This window comes from Lagenorhynchus albirostris, chromosome 17 (genome assembly GCF_949774975.1).
Source record: "Lagenorhynchus albirostris chromosome 17, mLagAlb1.1, whole genome shotgun sequence".
Classification (NCBI taxonomy): Eukaryota; Metazoa; Chordata; class Mammalia; order Artiodactyla; family Delphinidae; genus Lagenorhynchus; species Lagenorhynchus albirostris.
In genome coordinates, this window is record NC_083111.1 from 40,751,350 (window position 1) to 40,772,964 (window position 21,615).

Below are 21,615 nucleotides of genomic sequence, written 5' to 3' on the forward strand. Positions count from 1 at the left end.
TCATGATCAAGTGGGATGTATTCCAGGGATGCAAGGGTGGCTCTGCATCTGCACATTAGTCAATGTGATACATTAACAAAATGAATGCTAAAAATCATATGATCATCTCGACAGACACAGTAAAATCATTTTTCAAAATTCAAATTCATTTATGGTAAACACTCTCAACAAAACAGGTATAGAGGGAATGTACCACACCATAACAGGCCATATGTGACAAGCCCATAGCTTTAACATCATTCTCAATGGTAAAAAGCGGAAAGCTTTTCCTCTAAGATCAAGAACAGAACCAGGATACCCACCTCTTGCCAATTTTATTCAACACAGTGTTGGAAGTCCTAGCCAGTGCAGTTAGGCAAGAAAAAGAAATAAACGGCATTCAAATTGGAAAGGAAGAAGTAAAACTGTCGCTCTTTGCAGATAACCTGATACAGGTACACCCTGCTTTTTGGAAGTTCATTTTATGCCACTTCACTTTTACAAAAGACCTATCTTAGTACGTGTTTTCACTAACCAAAAGAAATCCAAAGTGGATTTTCACTTCTACAAAAAAATGTGGAAAAGAGAAAATAAGTGTTAAGCATTTGTTTTGCACTGAGCTGTTATAGAGGCAACATAACCCCAAAGAGTGAGAGTGGCACTGCCAAGCTCCTTCCCTGGCAACTACACTCAGCATCTCAGCATTTAGCCACCATAGCTTTGAACTATGTCTGTGAGCATCTGGGCTTTATCTCAATTTATTTTGTGCGTCCATTAGCAAGATGTGTCCTAAGGTAACTGTTTCTTCGTTTTATACCATTTTGGTGTATGAAAGGTTTCATAGGAACACTCTATTTCAGACAGCAGGGGAAACCTGTATAATATAAAGAAAACCCTAAGGACTCCATTAAAAACCTATTAGAGGGACTTCCCTGGTGGTCCAGTGGTAAAGAATCCACCTTCTAACGCAGGGGACGTGGGTTTGATTCCCTGGTTGGTGAACTAAGATCCCACATGCCACGGGGCAACTAAGTCCACGCACCACAACTACTGAGCCTGTGCGCCTCAACTAGAGAGCCACGTGCTGCAAACTACAGAATCCACGTGCTCTGGAGCCCACACACCACAACTAGAGAGAAAACCCGCCTGCCACAACTAGAGAGAAGCCCATGCACTGCAACAAAGAGCCCACATGCTGCAATGAAAGATCCCTCATGCTGCAATGAAGATCCCGCATGCCAAAACAAAGACCTGATGCAGCCAAAAATAAAAATAGATAAAAATTTTTTAAAAACCTATTAGAATAAACAAATACAGTAAATCTGTAGGACACAAGATCAATACCCAAAAATAGGTTGCGTTTCTATACACTAATAATGAACTATGAGAAAGAGAAATTAAGAAATTCCCATTTACAATTGTATCCAAAAGTATAAACACTTAGGAATAAATTTAAACAAGGACATGAAATACATGTATGTTGAAAACTACAAGACACTGATGAAAGAGACTGAAGGGGACACAAATAAATGAAAAGATATTCTGTGCCCATGGACGGGAAGAATTAATACTGTTAAAATGTCCATACTAGGGGGAATTCCCTGGCGGTCCAGTGGTTAGAATTCCACACTTCCACTGCAGGAGGCCTGGGTTCAATCCCTGGTCAGGGAACCAAGATCCCGCAAGCCGCACAGCATGGCCAAAAAAAAAAAGTCCATACTCCCCTAAGCAATATACAAATTCAATGCAATCCCTACCAAAATTCCAATGGCATTTTTCACAGAAATAGAACAACAATCCTAAAACTTGTATAGAACCATCAAAGACCCCAAAGAGCCAAAGCAATCTTGAGAAAGAAGAATAAAGCTGGAAGTATCACACAATGTTACAAACAACGTTACAGAGCAATAGTACTTTAAACAGCATGGTATTGGCATAAAAAGAGACACAAAGGTCAATGGAACAGAACAGAGAGCCCAGAAATAAATCCATGCATATATGGTCAATTAATTTACCTGTGCTTAGCAGGTACGATATAAGAAAAAAGATTAAACTACAGTGTGTGACCACCATCAGAGCAAAGATCTCACACCACACTATTATATAAGGATTTAAGAGAAACAATGGTCATTTTATTTGTGCTCATAAAATGCTAATTGTAAAGCAAAATATTTTTCCCTATGACCTCAATTATAATTTCAAAATTTATTCCCAAATCTCCTTAGCTCAACAGCTTATGAGTAATACTAGAGTGAGGAAAAGAGACCCTGGAAAACATGAGTCCAGCTGTCTGCTCTATAAAATGAAAGTCACTAAAGTTCATTAGAGGTTTTTTGTTTGTTTTTTTATAAAGTTGCTTGTGCTTTATTTTTATTTTTTTAATATTTATTTATTTATTTGGGCTGCACCAGGTCTTAGCTGCAGTACGTGGACTCTTAGTTGTGGCATGCAGACTCTCAGTTGCAGCACACGAACCCTCAGTTGCGGCATGCATGAGGGATCAGTTTCCCGACCAGGGATTGAACCCAGGCCCCCTGCATTGGAGCGCAGAGTCTTACCCCTGAACCACCAGGGAAGTCCCTGTTTGTTTTTTTTTCGCCCTGCCATGAGGCACGTGGGATCTTAGTTCACCGACCAGGGATTGAACCCACGCCCCCTGCACTGGAAGCGGGGAGTCTTAACCACTGGACCGCCAGGGAAGTCCCTGGAGTTTTTATTTTTCTTGTCTTGAGTTAATAAGCAAAAGGTTCTCAAAAGCAGGAAAATCTGCCTTAGCTAAGATCTGGACATCTAAGGAAATTTGAAATGCAGTCCTAATAAAACAAATGCCATTAACACAAGTATTCCAAAAACACATACCATATTTACTGCCTATTCTTCAATTCTTTGAAAGACAATTTTCATAGTAAACCATGAATAACCATGGATTATATTATCATATACATATTTTAAATTAAAAAAATACCTTGGGTCAATTAAAAAAGCATTTTTGCAAAGTAGTGGAGGAAAATAAAATGCAACCACTTCAACATAAAAGACACTCTTATAGGAAAGAATGGGAGATTGACAGATAACTTGTCAAACCTTAAACAAGGTTCAAAAAGTAGAAGAGTTCTTTGAGTTACCTTTTCCTACTATAATGAACATAAGTGTCACTGATAAAAGCAAATTTAAAATTCTCACCATGGGGACATCCCTGGTGGCGCAGTGGTTAAGAGTCCACCTGCCAAGGCAGGGGACATGGGTTCGATCCCCAGTCCTGGAAGATCCCACATGCCGTGGAGCAACTAAGCCCATGAGCCACAACTACTGAAACCCACGTGCCCTAGAGCCCATGCACCACAACTACTGGGCCCATACACCACAACCACTGAAGCCCACGTGCCTAGAGCCCATGCTCTGCAACAAGAGAAGCCATCGCAATGAGAAGCCCACACACTGCAACGAAGAGTAGCCCCTGCTCGCCACAACTAAAGAAAGCCCGTGCACAGCAATGAAGACCCAAAACAGCCAAAATTAAGTAATAAAATAAAATAAAATTAAATTAAATTCTCACCATGTTTTGGATTCCTTTTCAAACTTGGCTGTGGCTGGGGAGGTGGTGGAGGTGGAGGTGGAGGTGGTGGAGAGTCTCTGTCATGACTTATGACTCTATCCACTGATCCATATATTGCCAGTGTCAGACAGTTGTACCAGCCTCTTAGCACCAAACCATCAGTATTCACCTGATTTGGGGGGAGGGGGAGGGGAAGAGATATCTTTCAAATGAATGTTTTACTATGTCAGAAGTAAACTGGTATCAAATTACTTTGTGGTTCAACTAAAGTATAAAAGTATGCTGAAAATGCAAAGGTCAATACTGGTGGAAATTCACCCAGAGGCACAACTTTTGCATGGCCCTCCAGAGTTACCATACCTAAAACTGTCTCAGGACTACATCTCCCCAGTTCTATACTTTAGGCCAATCCTATTCAAAAAGCATAACCAGATTCCCAACCAAGAGAAGAGAAATGAGAAGGAAATTAAGGGGGAGCTACTGCCAATTCATAAATTAAACCCAAATAGTTACAGGGGTCATGGAGATACACAAGAGTACAAATTGTGCCCAGTCTCAAGAATTATAAAGCCTATAAAATTATACAGCATTCTTTTTACATGACATGCAGGTATATTCTATGTATCTATATTGTACTTAAAAAGTAAGGGTAACCAGAGGCATTAAACAAATTGTTTTTGCAAAGAAACTTATCCTAAAAAGATCAAAGACTTTATCAATGCCATTAACCCTCAATATTTCCTTATAAAATAACTTTACGTTTTTCAGAGCTTATCTATTAATCACTCTATCTTCACAATAACTATGAGAGGTAATCAGAGCAAATATTATCAACAAATAAGAAAATGAGAGTGTCAGTAGAAAAATTTGGCTAGAAACCAAAGCCCCTGACTTCTGAGTTCTCCTCCCACTCTACAGTGTTGGATAAAGATGAAATAGTAAGTGGTAATGGAACCCTAGAGGAAGGGTTCTAGAGGAAGAAAAAAATTATTATTCTCCTTGCTAACCTTAGCAAACTCTAGCAAAGGGAAATCAGGGACCAGAAGAAAGGCTCAAAGACTATGCCCATGGATTAATAGACTCTAAACAGAAATACCACTGGAAGGAAGATAAACAGATAAAGAATACAATTTTTAGTCTAAACAAGGTGCAGAGGATTAAATACCCATCCCCCACCAAAAACAAACAGCAGGCTGAGTAGTCCCATATTAGATCACCATTATTTTTGGATTTCGGCTCTTCCATGATTCAGATCTTTTAGATGCTTTCAGAATGGCATTTGGTATCAAGAAAAAGACACTTCTGATACACAAGGAAGAAGTATGAAATATGAATTTTTAAAGAAAACTTAATTAAGGTACAATGGTGTTTAATAATAATTTACCTGCCTGTCATCTTCTGAATTTGCCCACCTAAATGAAAAGAAGGAAAAGCACAGATGCTGGCTTCTTCCTGACCCAAGTATAAAATTAGAATAAAGAGCTATATGGGTAGATAATAGCATTACAATGTCTTTGCTCCATTTTAAAATAGCTTCTGGAATACAAGAGGAATCAGACAAGAAATGATGATATTCTGCAGAACTAGAGCCAAGTAAGTTGACATTCTGCATCACTGGTTTATCTGGATCAAAAACTCTGAACGGAGGTGAGAACAACAGTAGTAACAAGTTGAAAACTGACTTCTACAATTACCTTTGAGTTGGGTCTAAAGATGATGGAAGTATTCTCATCATATTCCAGGCTGCCAAAAGAGTAGGAATAAATATATAGGCTCAAACACTGAACATCACAGTTCATGAAGAAGTTTTTCTAGATTCATATATTTCAATCAAATGCTAGATTTGTGTTTTAATGAACTACAAAGTTTGGGTTTAATTTACTCTCCACAAAATGATATCAAGAAAAAGTATAAAACAAACCCCCCAGAGATTCTGGTTCAATTGCTTTGAGGTGTGTGTGAGAATCAATGTTTGTTTAAAAGCACCCCAGGTAATTCTAATGTACAGCCAGAGTAGAGATCCATAGCATTATAGTCTTCAAAAAAATGTATACTGGGACCAAAATTTTTAAAAAGCACCTATTTTCATCAGGTACTGACATAAGAATAACATTCTATAATATAAAAAATTAGCTGCTTCAGATTACCTAGGTTCCCTTCATTTTAAAAAGAAGTTAAACTACCAATATAATTTAATAATAAATGAGTGGAGAATCAATAAAAGAATAAGCAAAATCTAGAAAACTTAATTCCTGACAGGAACAGAAAATTTTCCATTTTTAAGCTGCCTTTAAAAAATTGGTATTTTATAAATGAATTTTTATAAATGAGTAAACCCATCTAACGGTTAATTAATTTGCAGACATCAAAACAACTAGTGTTAGTCATACCTAGCATGTATTATATAATTCAAAATAGGAGTAACTATAACAAAATTCTCATTTTACAAAAATGTGACTATGGAATTTTAAATTATGTAGTAGTGTGACCTAAAAAACATAGACAAAATCTCAATGTGTTTATATAGGTTTTTTTAAGAATCAAAAAGTAATCTTTTCCAAATTAGGTTATTATCAAATCATGTGATATGTATAATGCATACACCAATAAAAAGCAAACAAAAGATGGTTAATGTTTCACACATTTAAAATTTTATTTTATAAATAAACTCAACATGTTCTTAGGAGCTTGACATTTCCTTAATATTGTCAATTGAGAAAATTAAACCCTGAGTTCTTGGGTCTACCACCATACACAGCCTTTTCTTCTATCTAAAGAATAAAAAGGTTTTGCTTACTAACTTATGAGTTGCTGGTGAAATTACCTAGTAAGTACATACCTTCCCAACCTATCGAAAACTGGGGCACTTGGTTTGCTTACATTGTTAAAGAATAAGTCTAATTGAAATGTGTGCGGTGATGTCTCCCTGTGAATGAAACAAAGTTGAAAGGTCAGCCTTTACAATAATCAGTTCCTAAATTAAAACAAAAAACAAAGTAAGTACAAATTTAAGAGCAATTCTAGAATTAAGATAAATTATTCCTAATATGTAAATAACAAAAACACGGAGTTAACTGTAATATTTCCTGTAATTTTATTCACATCCAATTCTCAAGAAGTCAAGTATTCACTTTGAGTACTACTGAAAAATTTTTAGCCATCAAGTATCTTTCGCCTGCTACTTGGACCATTTTAAAACACACAGATATTTAAATTTTTTAATGTATTTTAATGGCAAATGCTAATTAATCATGATATCTAGTTTTATAATTCCTTATATCATTATTCTATTAGCAAAAAGAATCAGGAGTTAACTAACTTTAAGTTGTAAATAATAATTACCATTTAATTTCAATTTAACCCACATTCATACAGGACTGTAATAATAATTTGAGCATCAGAGCCCTAAATTGTGACTTAAAGCCCAGATTGAAATTTGTATAGCACTAATTTACATAAATATTTTGATTTTTCTATAGACTTCTATAATCAAGATTAAAGCCTATTTAATTTGCACTAGAATGAAACCCTGCTACACCCTTGCTGAAATTCCTTCGGCTCAACTAAAATCTTGATTTTTAAACAATGCATGCTTTGTTGTTTATTTACAAAAAATCCATATGGTAAAAAGTGTAATGCCCGGAGTACTCTGAAAGAGATTCCTTTATGTATTTCTGGTAGAAGTACAAACAGGTACAATCATTCTGAAAGACAATATGGCAATAAAATTCAGGAGACTGAGAAAATGTTCACACCAGTTGTTCCAGAAATACTTTTCTCTACAAAGTGTTTCTATGGAAACACTAATATACAAAGACTTTTTTCAAGAGGAGGTGCATTATACTAATAATTTGAAAACTTAAAAACCATCTAATGGTCTCCACTTTAAGAACTAGCCAAATAAATAAGAGTACATTGATTTGTTAGATTATGCAGTCATTAGAAATCATATTTTCAAATAAATTTAAATGATGTGAAGTACTCCTGACATAATGTTAAATGAAATAAAGGAATACACAGAATAGCACGCAGTGGGATCAGAGCAGCATCATACATTTTATCTTACCCAAATTCAACTATATGTGCTCAACAACTCTAGTCTCTCTCTCCTAGCCTTCCTCTTCAAACCAGACCCTGGCCTCCAATATCTCAAGGAAAGGAAAAAGGACTGAAATGCAAATTCTTTCCTCTGGAGGCATCAAAGACTCAGGTCCTGGTCACCGAAAAGCGATTTAAAGAATCAATGGTAATTCGACTCCACTAGACTTTCATCTTAAAACTTGTTGACTCTAAAACCTAACCTCACATAAGATACCACATTTACAAAAAACAAAATATATATATAAACGCACACATATAAATTTAAAAACACATGGCCTCAAATGTTAAGATTCTCTCAGAATGGAGGGATAACAGGAGTTTTAATTTTACCTGACATAGTTCTGAATTTCATAATGAGAAAAAATACTATCATAAAGTGTGCTGCACAAATATATCATCTCTAACATTACTTTCAACCTTGAGATTTCAGGCTTCCCAACATCTTACATATTTGTATTATTGAATCAATACTTTATTTTACTGTTCTATAACATACTGTGCATAAAGTTGTTTCTGATAATAATTTCATATTTGGAACTATTAAAACATGAACAGCCATTCACGCCCAGCTAAGAAAAAGGAGAGAGATAAGAAGAGGGGAAATGTAACAAATACTCTTACCCACTGCAGCTAATGGCAGTGATTCGTATTGCCTGCTGTGGTAGCCAGCCTCCAAAATGGCCCCCAAAGACCCCTGCTTCCTGGTATTCACACCCCTGTGTAGTTCCCTCCCACACTGTACCAGTAGAATATGTAATCAACAGAATATAGTAAAAGCAGTATATTGAAGTATGTCACAGTATGCCATTTCTGATATTAAGTTATAAAATACAGCGACTGTGGCTTCCTTCTCGGGCATGGTCTCTCACTTTCATTCTTGGATCACTCACCCTGCAAAAATACATGCTGTGACATAAGCAACCCATAGAAAGGATCTCCTGGCAAAGAACTGAAGATCTGCCAACAGTCATGTGAACAGGCTTCTAAAATTCCCTAGCCTCAGTCAAATCTTCTGAGACTGCAACCCAAAGCCTATATCTTAGTTATAACCTTATGAGGGAACTTGAGCCAATCAAGCAGCTCCCAGGCTCCTGACCCTCAGAAATAGTAGGGGATTAGGTTGCTAAATTTGCTACAGTTTGTTATACAGCAACAGATAACTAATAGACCTTTCTTGACCAAAAGCAGTACAATTAGAGAAGACTGCTGGATACACTATCATTACTCCATCTTTCTCATTCTACACACATAGGAAAAGTAGAAAGAAATACAGGAAAACAGGAGATTTTATTTCCTTACACATGGCAAAAAAGATATGAAGTCAATTACAATGATTTGTCATTATAAATACTAATCATTCTTACTGTTTTGTTTTGTATTTGTTTTACTTTTGAATGACCTGAAAACATCTGAAGATTTTTATATCTACCTCTAGGAATAACCAACTACTTTTCACAATTATGAAGAAATGAGCCCTTAACTTTGAATCTGTACCATTAACAGTCACCCCTGTAGCTGGCTTAACTCTTTCAGGTAATAGAAACTGAGCTATCACAGCATGGACATAACAAAATGTGGCATTGATACGTAAGAGTAACGCCTAGGCTATAAGCTAAAAACCCACAGATATATTTATTATACATATTCATGTTTCTATAACCAAAATTTAGCTTTCATCTCCAGTTCATGTAATTAAAATCAGAAGAAGATGATTATTCATGTTACAACAAAGATCAAATTCCTCTGTTTTATGTCAGTTGTTAAAATTATCAACAACTCCACAACAGGGAATTCCCTGGAGGTCCAGTGGTTAGGACTTGGTGCTTTCTCTGCCATGGCCCAGGTTCAATCCTGGGAACTAAGATCCCACAAGCCGCACTGCATGGCCAAAAAATAAAAATTAAAAAAAGATTTAAAAAAACCAAAACTCTACATCAGGAACCATGTCTTATATTTGGTTTATTTCACAAAGAGACTAAGAAAGAGAAATGATGCTCAAATAACTACTTGCTCAGTACAACTAACGGTAATGTGAAGCTACATATTTATAAAAAGACACATGTATCAGGCTAAGGAGATCACCAATAAGTCATGAAAACTGATACTATAAAATAATATAATAAAAAATGTAGCAACATAATAAAAGATATATTTCTAAATATTCAGTCTCATTCTTATTTTCAAGGAAAAAGTCACGTTAAAAACACTTCATCTACTATACTGTGCCACCCTAGAATCGTTTGGAAAATATAAACCAATTAAAAAAATATAAACCAATTAAAAAAAAGAAATGAAGAAAGAAAAAATTAATCTAGTACTCAGGTCAAATAATGACTCTTTTCAAGTTTATAATAATATATAGATTATAGAGAAACCCTAGAGTCAATTACAATGCAACATAACATAACCATAACTGAATAAAGTTTTAGGTTTTTTGTTTTTTACTTACAAAATATTACCTTAAATTTTTGCATTTAAGAGTATGTTTCTAGATCAATTTTAGTCAAAAGTACTTTTAAAAAAGAAAACTGACTTACCCATATGCTCTACTGTCAGGCAAGCTGCTATGGGCTCTTACTCCTGGGGGTATGACTCGGACTTCATTGATATAAACCACACATGGAAAACGAACCACGTCTATATGAGAACTTTGCTTTAAGAAAAGGGGGGAGAGGAATATACTGTAAGCAAAACACTTTGTCTATTCAAAATTTATTCACTTCAATTTGTTTCATTCAGAATACCACAAACAATTTTAAAATAAACACCACATCATTAAAACAGTGCTATTACATTTTTTATAATGGTATTAAAACCACTCTTAAAAACAGCTGATGATAAAATGTACCTAGTTAAATCTCTCCATTTGTATAACAACATTTCCTGCATCTGCTTCCCTGCTGATGTTTTGCTTAGGCCAGTAGAGACCTACAGTCCTTTACTGGAAACCTCTGGAGTCAGACACCGTTCAGAATCCTGACTTTTGGAATTCCTTGGCGGTCCAGTGATTAGTACTACGCGCTTCCACTGCAGGGGGCACGGGCTTGATCCCTGGTCAGGGCACTAAGATCCCACACACCAGGCAGTGCCGGCCAAAGACAAAACAGAATCCTGACTTTTTAGATTTTTAGAAAGCAAATGATACAAACACTACATATTACTTAACACCCCCAGTGGCTTCTGGGGCAGTACCTTGTAACCAAAACATTAATACTTCTGCAGCAACATGTATAAACAGTCACACTAAATAAAGATTATAACTAGCAACATATCAGTTCAAATCAGAGCATGTGGCCACATGTATTTAGGGCAGATTTTTCTGCCATTTTTGAATTTCTGAATTATAGATGAGAGATGGTGAATCTCTATTTAAATTAGCTTAATTTACCAAACTTACATACTAATATCAAGAGATCCAGGGAAGCCATTTAGGCACCAAACAATTAAGGTAAACCCTCTCAAATTTAAAAAAGGAAAAAAAATCCACAAACTAAGAATTTATTATAGTAACATAAATGGATAGCATAAATTTAGTGTACATTTATTTCTATGTATCATTTGACACAAGATCAGACAAATGTAGCTCTTGAGATCAATAATTTAAAAAGAAAATTTTCACCTTGTTTTTGGACGATTGTTTTATTTTTGTTTGTTTTTGTTTTTTTGTGGTACGCAGGCCTCTCACTATTGTGGCCTCTCCCGTTGCGGAGCACAGGCTCCGGACGCGCAGGCTCAGCAGCCACGGCTCACGGGCCCAGCCGCTCCGCGGCATGTGGGATCCTCCCGGACCGGGGCACGAACCCGTGTCCCCTGCATCGGCAGGCGGACTCTCAACCACTGCGCCACCAGGGAAGCCCTGGACGATTGTTTTACATCAACTTTTCCTAGCAGTTCAGCCAAACATCATTACCTAGTGGTCAAAGTTTATAATAAGAATGGTTCATATTATTGGCATCTAGAAAGACTGAGTCCTAAGTGCCTCTTGAAGCTGCAAAGAATACTGTGCCTATCAACAGACCAAAAGATTAGTCAAATGAGTCTTTCCTAAAATGTGACAGAGGATGACTTTCCAATTTTGTATTTTAAGCTCAGAGATTAAATATAATTAAATATATAGGTACAGAAATCTTAATGTTAACTATTCAAGTGTACTTTATACTCTCAAAGATATAAAAGAAACAGGATGAATGCAAAGTGTGGCTGATTGCTGGTTGTTTTCCAATACAACTCTTCTTCTAGAGAAGTTTGAGTTGGGCAAAAGTGAACTAAAAACTGAATTTCCCATGTCCTGGGAAGCCAGTGTGAACATGTGATTGCTAGATTCTGATCAATGGGATGGAAATGGAAATGACGTAGGCAACTCTGGGTCATGTCCTTAAAGGGAAAATTCAGACTTCAGAAACTCCTGCCACCTCTTCTTCTATACTCTGCTGCCTTTCTAGAACACATGTTATGGTAAGCTGTCTTGGACAATGCAGGCAATTCCCTAAGAATGGGAGGAACCTGTCTCTGACAATGCAGAGCTGTCACATTAGCCCTAGAATACTTAAAACCAGATTGAAAGAGAAAATCTTATTTTATCTAACCCACTGTTATCCTGACTTTATGAGAGCAGCTGAAATTATATCCTAATTATTACAAATATACTGTAGGTATTCAATAAATACTACAGTAGATTTATATAAAAGAAAAAGCATTCTCAAACTTTGGCTCTATGTTTCTGTCCTGTAAAGAGCTCCTCTACTTAAAAAGTCTACTATACAGAAGCTCCTTTGCTTATATGGTTAAAAATTCTCATTAATATTTACAAAGGAAACTTAGAACAAAACTTTATTTATTCTAACCTCCTTTCACCCTGCCCCCTGCTAATTAATGAATGGTATTAGTAGTAGTTAGGGTGTCGTCACTGTGGACCTAAAAAGATCAACTTGAGGTTTTACAAATAGCCTTTCAAAATCTATTTTGTTTGTAAGTAGAAGAGTTTCTATATTAGTTGCTACCACTTTTATTCAATATTTATTTTGAAACATTTACTAAATGTCTATAATGTTCCAAGGTATGCTAGGTCCTGAGAATATAAAGACAAGACATAATCCCTGCCATTAAGGTACAATCTACTATAGTAGATGAATAAATAAATTGCTATGATACAGACTCACATAGAAAACTATGAAAACTCAGAAGCGTACTTACCTAAATCAGACAGTGGGCAAACATTTGTGGGGGGAAAAGAAGAGTGTCAGGGAAGGCTTCCCAAAAGAAATAGCACCTGATCTAAGTACGTATTTAAGGAAAACAAGAATCAGTGGAACAGAGGGATAAAGAGCTTTCTAGGCAAAGGGAGAAGCATGTGCAAAAGGAATGCAAACAAGAACTTGGAAGGTTCAAGAAATTACAAGCATAGTTCGCCAAGGCTAGAGGGCAAAATGTGGGAGGAAAATAGGGCAGAGTAGCTAAACACAATCAATAGAATTACAAGAAATAAGTTTTTCATTCACTGCCAGAAGTCAACTCTAAAAATCTGTATCGCCATTTAGGACCTCTCTCCTGAGCCCCAGACCACTATATCCAACTGTCAACTGGACATCTCCATTTGAATGTCCCTCTGGCACCAAAAACTCAACAAGTCCAAAACTAAAGTGTCCTACATCAGTGATGGCACCACCATCCAGACAATGGCCAAGACAGAGAACATTATCATCCTTGGATTCTTTCTCATTCTCTCTCACCTAAATAATTCCTTCATCCAAACATCAAGTCCTATTGATTAAACCTCTAAACAGCTCTCAAATCTGTGCATTTCCCTCCATTTCTGCTGTCACTCCTCTAGTTCTAGACACTAGGCCAAATTCCTCAGTTTTATAAACAAGTATGGTCTCTTCTCACCACTCCAAATTTATAGCCCCAACATACCCTGGTTTTCCTCATCTTTATGCCATCATTCATGTTACTGTCTCTGCTTAGAACCCTTCCACGCTCCTGTCCCAACTCCTTTCAGATGTCAGCTTTCTCTTAAAAGCTAAGCCAGATCAAGTCTAGATGAGTGCTTATCAAACTAAATTCTAATTGCTTCTTTTTTTTTTTTTTTTTTTTTTGTGGTACGCGGGCCTCTCACTGTTGTGGCCTCTCCGGTTGCGGAGCACAGGCTCCAGACGCGCAGGCTCAGCGGCCATGGCTCACGGGCCCAGCCGATCCGCGGCATGTGGGATCTTCCCAGACCGGGGCAGGAACCCGTGTCCCCTTCATCGTGAGGCGGACTCTCAACCACTGCGCCACCAGGGAACCCCCTAATTGCTTCTTTTAACTCTCCTGTTGGAGTGGTACTTCAAGAAGACAAGAACCAAGTCTCAGTTTACTGTTATATTCATAGTGCTGAGCATATTCATTTAACGAATGAAAGACTTTTAACAGGTGCTTAATAAGAATTGACTGAATTGTGTTTTCAAAGTTAAAAATATTACAATGAAGTAGGGGCTTAAAATATCTAGAGGAGTACCTAAACCTAGGAAGACAGGGTGACAGTGGGAAATCATGGAATGGAAGTTTTATGATTAGAGAGGTACCTGAAAAGTGAAGAACAGACTGGTCAGGTTCCATGACTCAGCCACATCTAAGGAAGAAGTCATTGTGTGTTTAAAGGTCACAGTATAGCTGTCTCTCCTTACTTTCCTATTCCTGCAACTATCTTCTCTTCCCTGTCCTCTCCTAAGGGTAAACTAAGGCTATGTCATCTATTCCTGCCACTTGCATTATCACTGCTGTTTGCATGAGTTCCAAATTGACTTCCTAAACTCTAAAATGAAGTAGGACCTTCTAACATCAATCACCCTCGTAAGACTGAATTTTAAGCCAGCAATTCCACTCTGGAAAGTAATAAAGAACTAATTAAAGACATATAAAACAATTTAGCCTCAAGAATATCGTATCACTGTAAAATGTCAGAAGCCTAGATGTATGAGAATTTAATATATAAATAATAGCATTACCACTTAAAGAACTATTACACAACCAATAAAAATGCTGTTATACAGGATGGCTTGGGACAGGGATAAAAGATTTACTTTTTACTGTACACACTTTTGAATTGGTACCTCGTACGTATGTTACTAGTCAAAAAAGAGAGAGAATGTTTGAAAATGAAGCTTACTTTTAAAATGTTGTATAGGTGTACTTCTTCATTTATAATGATGCACAACACATTGTTAGGTGAGAAAAGAAACCAGAAAACAGTATTATAGTTATCAGTACCTTAATGTGTGTGGTGGGTGTATACATTTAAGTGTATGTGTGTATGTATATATATATTTTTTTTAATTACTAGAGGACTTGTGAAAAATTTAAGAAAGTTGTTAATGATAGATGAGACTACAAAAGGTGGAACTATGAAAGCCTTTGCTTTTCTGTAACTTCTAATTATTCTATAATAAAATTAAAATTTACTAAAATAACATTTTTTTATTTTTTAAAAAGTGGCATACAAACCACAACACAATTTGTAATTCATTTAGCACTACTCAAACCCCTTCACATATTCCCCTTGTGAAACTTGAATAAATGCCTGTTTTCCCTACCAGGTTACAAATTCCTTTGAAAACAAGTGCAGTAAATTTTGGTTTTTTGTTTTTCTACCTGTATTGCCCCTCCTAGAGCTATGCCTCACCTTCAAAAGTGTTTTTCATAAATAATTGTTAAACAGATTCCCAACTTCCTACTGTGCGAATCTATCTGGTGTCTGACTAAACAAATCAAAAACTAAAATATCTTGTTCCCATCAAAGCCACTTCAAACCCACTTCCAGACTCTTCTATGACTAACAATGGCCCCACCAGTTCTCTAGTTCCACCAGTTCTCTATAACTAGAATTCTATCATTTTTAACTACTCTCACACTATCAGTTGCCATCCTGTCAATTCTACAACCAAAATTTATATTGTACCTATTCCCTCCTCCTTAATCCCACTGGGACACAGCACTGCACAGCTTTAGAGCCAGGAAATGTGCATTGGTATGTCTTAATTCAGCTATGCCACTTTAGGAAAGTCACCTAACTTCTCATGCTCAGTTCCTGATCTATCAAATGGGGATAACTATCTTTCAAAATTGATTCATGAATTAGAGATAATGTATTTAAATTACCAAAGCACTGCGTCTTGCACAAAATAAGCATTCAATAAATGCTATCAATGATTACTGCCCATCTGCTAACTCAGGTTTTCATTACGTCTCACCTTTTCGTCTCAATTTGCCACCTCTAATTATTCTGAACCATTTTAGGCATTACTGATGTACCAATGTACTGGTGTACTAACCTACCTTAATTTTACTAATCATATCATTTGCCTGCTCAAAAACTACTTATTTCTTACAAAATAAAGCCCACACTCCTTTGCTGACCATTTCTGGAACTCTGTGATTTGGCTTCAAACTGCCTATCAGGTGCCACTTCACACTACTGCTTCAGCATACCCTTCCAAAGGACTGACTACTCCAGGAGAATGCCCTCCTTTCCTATATATAACTGTGGAACATATTCTCTTCCACCAAAGACCAAGTTCATATGCCACCTGCCTTGATGAAGTCTTCCCTGATACTCTCAAATGAAAAGTGATCTGTCCCTCCTCTGAAATCACGGAGCCTTTTTTTGTACCACCAAAGGGAGCTAAATAAATATTGACTGGGGTCCTAATATATCAGACACTGATAAGCATTTTGGAAATAAAGGAGACAAACCTCAAGAAATTTCTACTCTGTCTCTATGCACTCATCATAATCTAACTTGAATCATAATTTTGTGGACCTCATGTCCAATACTAGTTATAAACTCCTTGAGAACAAACATCCCAATACTCCATATCCCCAAAAAACCCCTACTCCTACTTCAAGACTCAGTTCAAATATGATCTCTACTAAGCCTTCCTCAATCAATGCCAGAAGGTATTTACTACCGGTCCTATCCTCTCCATGGTCCTCAATGCTTGCTTAAGAATGAATGAATACTAGATTTCTAAATATATGGTAAGTGAATGAATGCTAACTTTCCTAAACTAGTAAACTACTAAACCAATCCATCATATGCTTTTCTTTCATTTTTAACTGTTCCCTATTTCTGTACGCATGATAGGTTTGTTCTTATCCAACTACTGCCTCCACTGTGAGTTTTCTAAAGCCTAGCTGGAACTGCAGTCAGAAAAGTATGGTCATTGAACAAACAGAGCTAATTGAACCACATGAAATGAGAGACCACAAGATAATTCATTGTTAGTAAGATATGCTAAAGTTTCCAAATATTTGATTTTTATAGACTATAAACCATTCGTTAAAATAATCAGAAGACCAAGGTTGTCAAACTTTTTATTTAACAAGTACCAAAGTACAACTGCTACCCACTACCATCCTTACCTCTGAAGGCAGAAAAGTTCTCTCTTAAGGTACAAACTACTGTATGTATAGAACAAATAAGCTACAAGGATATATCGTACAGCACAGGGAATGCAGCCAATACTTTATAATAACTTAAAATGGAGTATAATCTATAAAAGTTGTGAATCACCATGTTGTACACTTGAAACTAATACTGTAAATCAACTATACCTCAATTTTTTAAAAAAAGTTCTCTAGATGACTTCCCTGGTGGTACAGTGGTTGAGGCTCCGCGCTCCCAATGCGGGGGGCCCGGGTTCGATCCCTGGGCAGGGAACTAGATCCCGCATGCCGCAACTGAAAACGGACCCTGCACGCGGCAACGAAGATCCCGGACTCGGCGCAGCCAAATTTAAAAAAAAAAAAAAAAAAAGTTCTCTAAATTAAGTTTACACTGAAAGAGAAATGTGAGCTCTGGGGTTTCTTTGAATTTCTCTATGAACTTCATTTCTGTACGTTCTTGGCCGGTTGACTATTCAATTTACATGTGGCAGAAACAGTCATGCATTCAGAGGCGCTCAAGTTCATACAGAACGATTACTCTACAAGAGCCCACTCTCGCCCCTCAAAACGACAACACAATTGTCCTTTACAGTTTGACTACAATTCTCTCCTCTTCACAAGTATGCTGCAGACAAAGGACGTTCTGTGTAAGTTCTTCTTGTCCTAATGTGTGAAATCTTTCCAAGAGATAAGTTGTATTAAAGTTTCAGGACAAACTGGAGAACACCGCAATCCTAAACCGAATGAGTGTCACATCTGGGTGGCATAACTCCCGTTAGAAAAGAGACCTAGCAAAAGGGATTTGGGAACCAGGAAGCCAACGTGACCCGCTCGGTCACTAACACTACTGTCAAACACAAGGTGTCCGAGACCCCTTCCAAAACATCACCTGAGGTAAACCTGAGAACCATGATCCTTTTCAAGGCCCAAAGCGGACCCAGGGGGTTGAGGAGGTGGGTGGGGGACCAAAGCAAGTAGAGCAGCCGACTCAACCAAAGACGACGCGGGGCCGAAACTACCGCAGGGAAATGTAGGGGGTGGGGGTGGCTACCGCCACCCCCACCCCCCCCCGCAGACGCGGCGCCCACACCCAAGCTAGGAAGAGGGAGAGTGTGTGTGAGGAATTAAAGCGGCAATCGGCACGAGGAACAGTCGAGACACGCCGAACGATTTTTTGTAAGAGTCCCCAATTCGAGAAACAGGGTCGGAATCAAGTCGCGAAGGCTTACCTCAGCGCTCGGGTGTTTAAAAGTGTCTAAAAATAGCAGCTCCATCGCCGAGTCCACCGCCATGTTTGCCGCGGGCGGGGGAAAGGGGAGGACTTCCGGGGCAGCCCTCCAAGCTCGGCGACAGCGGCTCAGGAGAGGGAGAGACGCCGGTACTTCCTGTGACCAAAGCGCTGGCGTCGCAAGCCTGAACCTATCGCGACGCGTCGCGCTTCCGGAAGTCGCCGGCCCAGCCTTCTCCAGCGCGGCGGAGGGCGCCCTCAGAGCGCCGAGAGGGGAAGAGGAAGAAGGGGAGGGACTACGGCGTCTCCAATGGTCCAAACCGCGTCGTCCTACCGCGTTTTAGAGCCACGAGAGCTTCGGGACGGGGGCGGAGCGTGGAGCAGGCTTAGGAGCGGCGGAGGAGGGGTGGGGAACGCAGCCAACTCAGGACTCCTGGCCCAGTGAACCAGCCAGCAAGAAACCTTTACAGGGCTGGCAGGAAAAAGGTGCAGTCAGCGAGGTTGGAAAGTAAGACTTTTCAAAAAAAGAAAGGGAAAAAAAAAAAGAAAGGAAACTGACTCAAAACGGAGAGATTTTTTTTATTCCTCATCTGGAAACTGCATTGTCAATAATAATACTTAATCCACAGGTTTATTGTGAAAATTTATTTAAATAAAATTGAAAAAATTGTAAAACGTGAAATGCCATGAACAGTTAAAATGCCGAGTGAAAAGTAAGCCTCCCTGGCTCCCTGTTGATGAACATTGCAGCAATTGGAATTATTTAGTAGTCTACATTGGCACAAGTGCTTGGGAGAGCAATTAGGAATTATCTAGTAAAATTACATGTGCCTATCCCACTTCTAGGAAAATTCTTGCACATGTGCCCAAAGAAATACCTACAGATACAAGAATATTCATGGCAAAACTTTATAGTTTTAAAAAGCTGTAAACTTAATTGTCATTAATAAGAAATAATCAGTAAACTCTGGTATATTTATGCAATGCACTAGTATAAAACATGTAGAAAGAATGAACCAGTGCTATATCTACTAACGTGGATAATCTAACAAATGGTTAAGCAAACACTTATTCTTCACACATTGAAGAGTATATAGAATTTAAATAGTTCAAAAGATATAAAATAACAAATTTTTAGGAGCATATATGTTATAAAATTAAAAAGAAATGCACTGGAATGATAAACACTGAAATTTCAAGATAGTGGTGAACCAGAGGGAGATGTAATTGAGAAGTGCACATGGGCTTCAAATGCTTTGTTAATGTTTTATTTTTTAGGTTGGTGGTTGTTTCACAGGTGTGCCTAACATTATTGTTTGTACCTTTTGATATGTCTGAAATATTTAATAATAAATTAATTTTTAAAGTAAATCTCCCATCCACCTCCTTCCTCAGCCATCCACTTTCCTCTCTATTAGCTAACAGTTTATCTCTTTTACTATTTGTTTTTTTCAGAGAACCACTTCTTGCATTTATATTTATTACTTTTATCATTTTTCTGTTTTTTGATTCTTTAGTTTCTGCTTTTGTATTTGCTAATTCCTTCTGCTCTCTAGGCTTATATGCTGTTCTTTAATTTCTATGGTGATACTTAAGTTACTTATATTCTTATTTATTACTGTATATTTATGTCTACCAACTCTTCCATAAGCTCTGCTTTAACTGTAACTAGTATACCATGTAGTGCGTTTATTATTGGTATTTTTTTACATAGTCTCGTTTTCTTATCTTTGATTTTCTTTTTGACCTAAGTGTAGTGTGGGGTAGATTTAAAAAAATAATAATATTGGGGGAATTCCCTGGCAGTCCAGTGGTTAGGACTCCAGGCTTTCACTGATGAAGGTGCGGGTTCAATCCCTGGTGGGGAAACTAAGATCCCACAAGAGGCATGGCCTAATAATAGTAATAATAAACTATTATTTAGAGCAGCTTTAGTTTTATGGGAAATTGAGCAGATAGTACAGAGTTCCTATCTATATATCCCATTTTTTCTATCAAGGATTCCCCTATTATTATTATTTTGCGTTATTTAGGGGGGTACATTTATTTTATCTATTTATTTATTTATTTTTTGGCCGCACTGCGCTGCTCTTAGTTTTCTGACCAGGGGTTGAACTTGGGCTGCCACAGCAGTGAAAGTGCCAATTCCTAACCACTGGACTGCCAGGGAATTCCCAGGATGGTACATTTATTACAATTGATGAGACAGTATTTTTTTTTTTTTTCTGTACGCGGGCCTCTCACTGTTGTGGCCTCTCCCGTTGCGGAGCACAGGCTCCGGACGCGCACGCTCAGTGGCCATGGCTCACGGGCCCAGCCGCTCCGCGGCATGTGGGATCTTCCTGGATCGCGGCACGAACCCGTGTCCCCTGCATCGCCAGGCAGATTCTCAACCACTGCGCCACCAGGGAAGCCCCGATACATTATTATTAATTAAAGTCCATATATTACATTAGGCTTCACTCTTTGTGTTGCACATACATACCATGTGTGTATTTGAATTTATAGACTATCTCTGAAATAATAATGCAAGAAACTGATCGTTATTTTTGCCTCCAGGGACGGGAGCTTGATGGCTAAGGTACAGAAATAGAATTTATTTCCATGTACATGTATTACCTAATAAAAAATAAAACTTTTTAAGATGAATAAGAATTGAGTATAAAAAACGTGTGTAAACTCTTTCGAGAACTTTTGTTGCATAGAACAAAGAAATGAGGTATTCTTTCATGTGTTTGTTGGCAATCTGTATATCTTCTTTGGAGAAATGTCTATTTAGGTCTTCTGCCCATTTTTGGATTGGGTTTTTTTTTTTTTTTTGAGCTGCATGAGCTGCTTGTATATTTTGGAGATTAATCCTTTGTCAGTTGCTTCATTTGCAAATATTTTCTCCCATTCTGAGGGTTGTCTTCTCGTCTTGTTTATGGTTTCCTTTGCTGTGCAAAAGCTTTGAAGTTTCATTAGGTCCCATTTGTTTGTTTTTGTTTTTATTTCCGTTTCTCTAGGAGGTGGGTCAAAAAGGATCTTGCTGTGATTTATGTCATAGAGTGTTCTGCCTATGTTCTCCTCTAAGAGTTTGATAGTGTCTGGCCTTACATTTAGGTCTTTAATCCATTTTGAGTTTATTTTTGTGTATGGTATTAGGGAGTGTTGAAAGAATGCTCAACATCATTAATCATTAGAGAAATGCAAATCAAAACTACAATGAGATATCATCTCACACCGGTCAGAATGGCCATCATCAAAAAATCTACAAACAATAAATGCTGGAGAGGGTGTGGAGAAAAGGGAACCCTCTTGCACTGTTGGTGGAATGTAAATTGATACA

General features: G+C 37.6%; 1 protein-coding gene across 3 annotated transcripts in view; it reads right to left on the reverse strand.

Annotated features, from left to right (window-relative positions):
* Positions 1 to 18,550, reverse strand: part of VIRMA (vir like m6A methyltransferase associated) — a 61,475-nt gene extending 42,925 nt beyond the window's left edge. For 2 of the 3 annotated variants that reach the window (XM_060127381.1, XM_060127380.1), the window contains exons 1-5: positions 18,289 to 18,529; positions 10,174 to 10,289; positions 6,375 to 6,461; positions 5,230 to 5,278; positions 3,536 to 3,704 (exon numbers count right to left, since the gene is read on the reverse strand). In XM_060127381.1, the coding sequence (XP_059983364.1) occupies positions 3,536 to 3,704; positions 5,230 to 5,278; positions 6,375 to 6,461; positions 10,174 to 10,289; positions 18,289 to 18,351 (484 nt within the window). In that variant the 5' untranslated portion in view covers positions 18,352 to 18,529. Of the gene's footprint in view, positions 1 to 3,535; positions 3,705 to 5,229; positions 5,279 to 6,374; positions 6,462 to 10,173; positions 10,290 to 18,288 lie in introns of all 3 variants that reach the window. The other variant, XR_009536305.1, reaches the window with a different exon arrangement.
* Between the last annotated feature and the right edge of the window lie 3,065 nt (positions 18,551 to 21,615).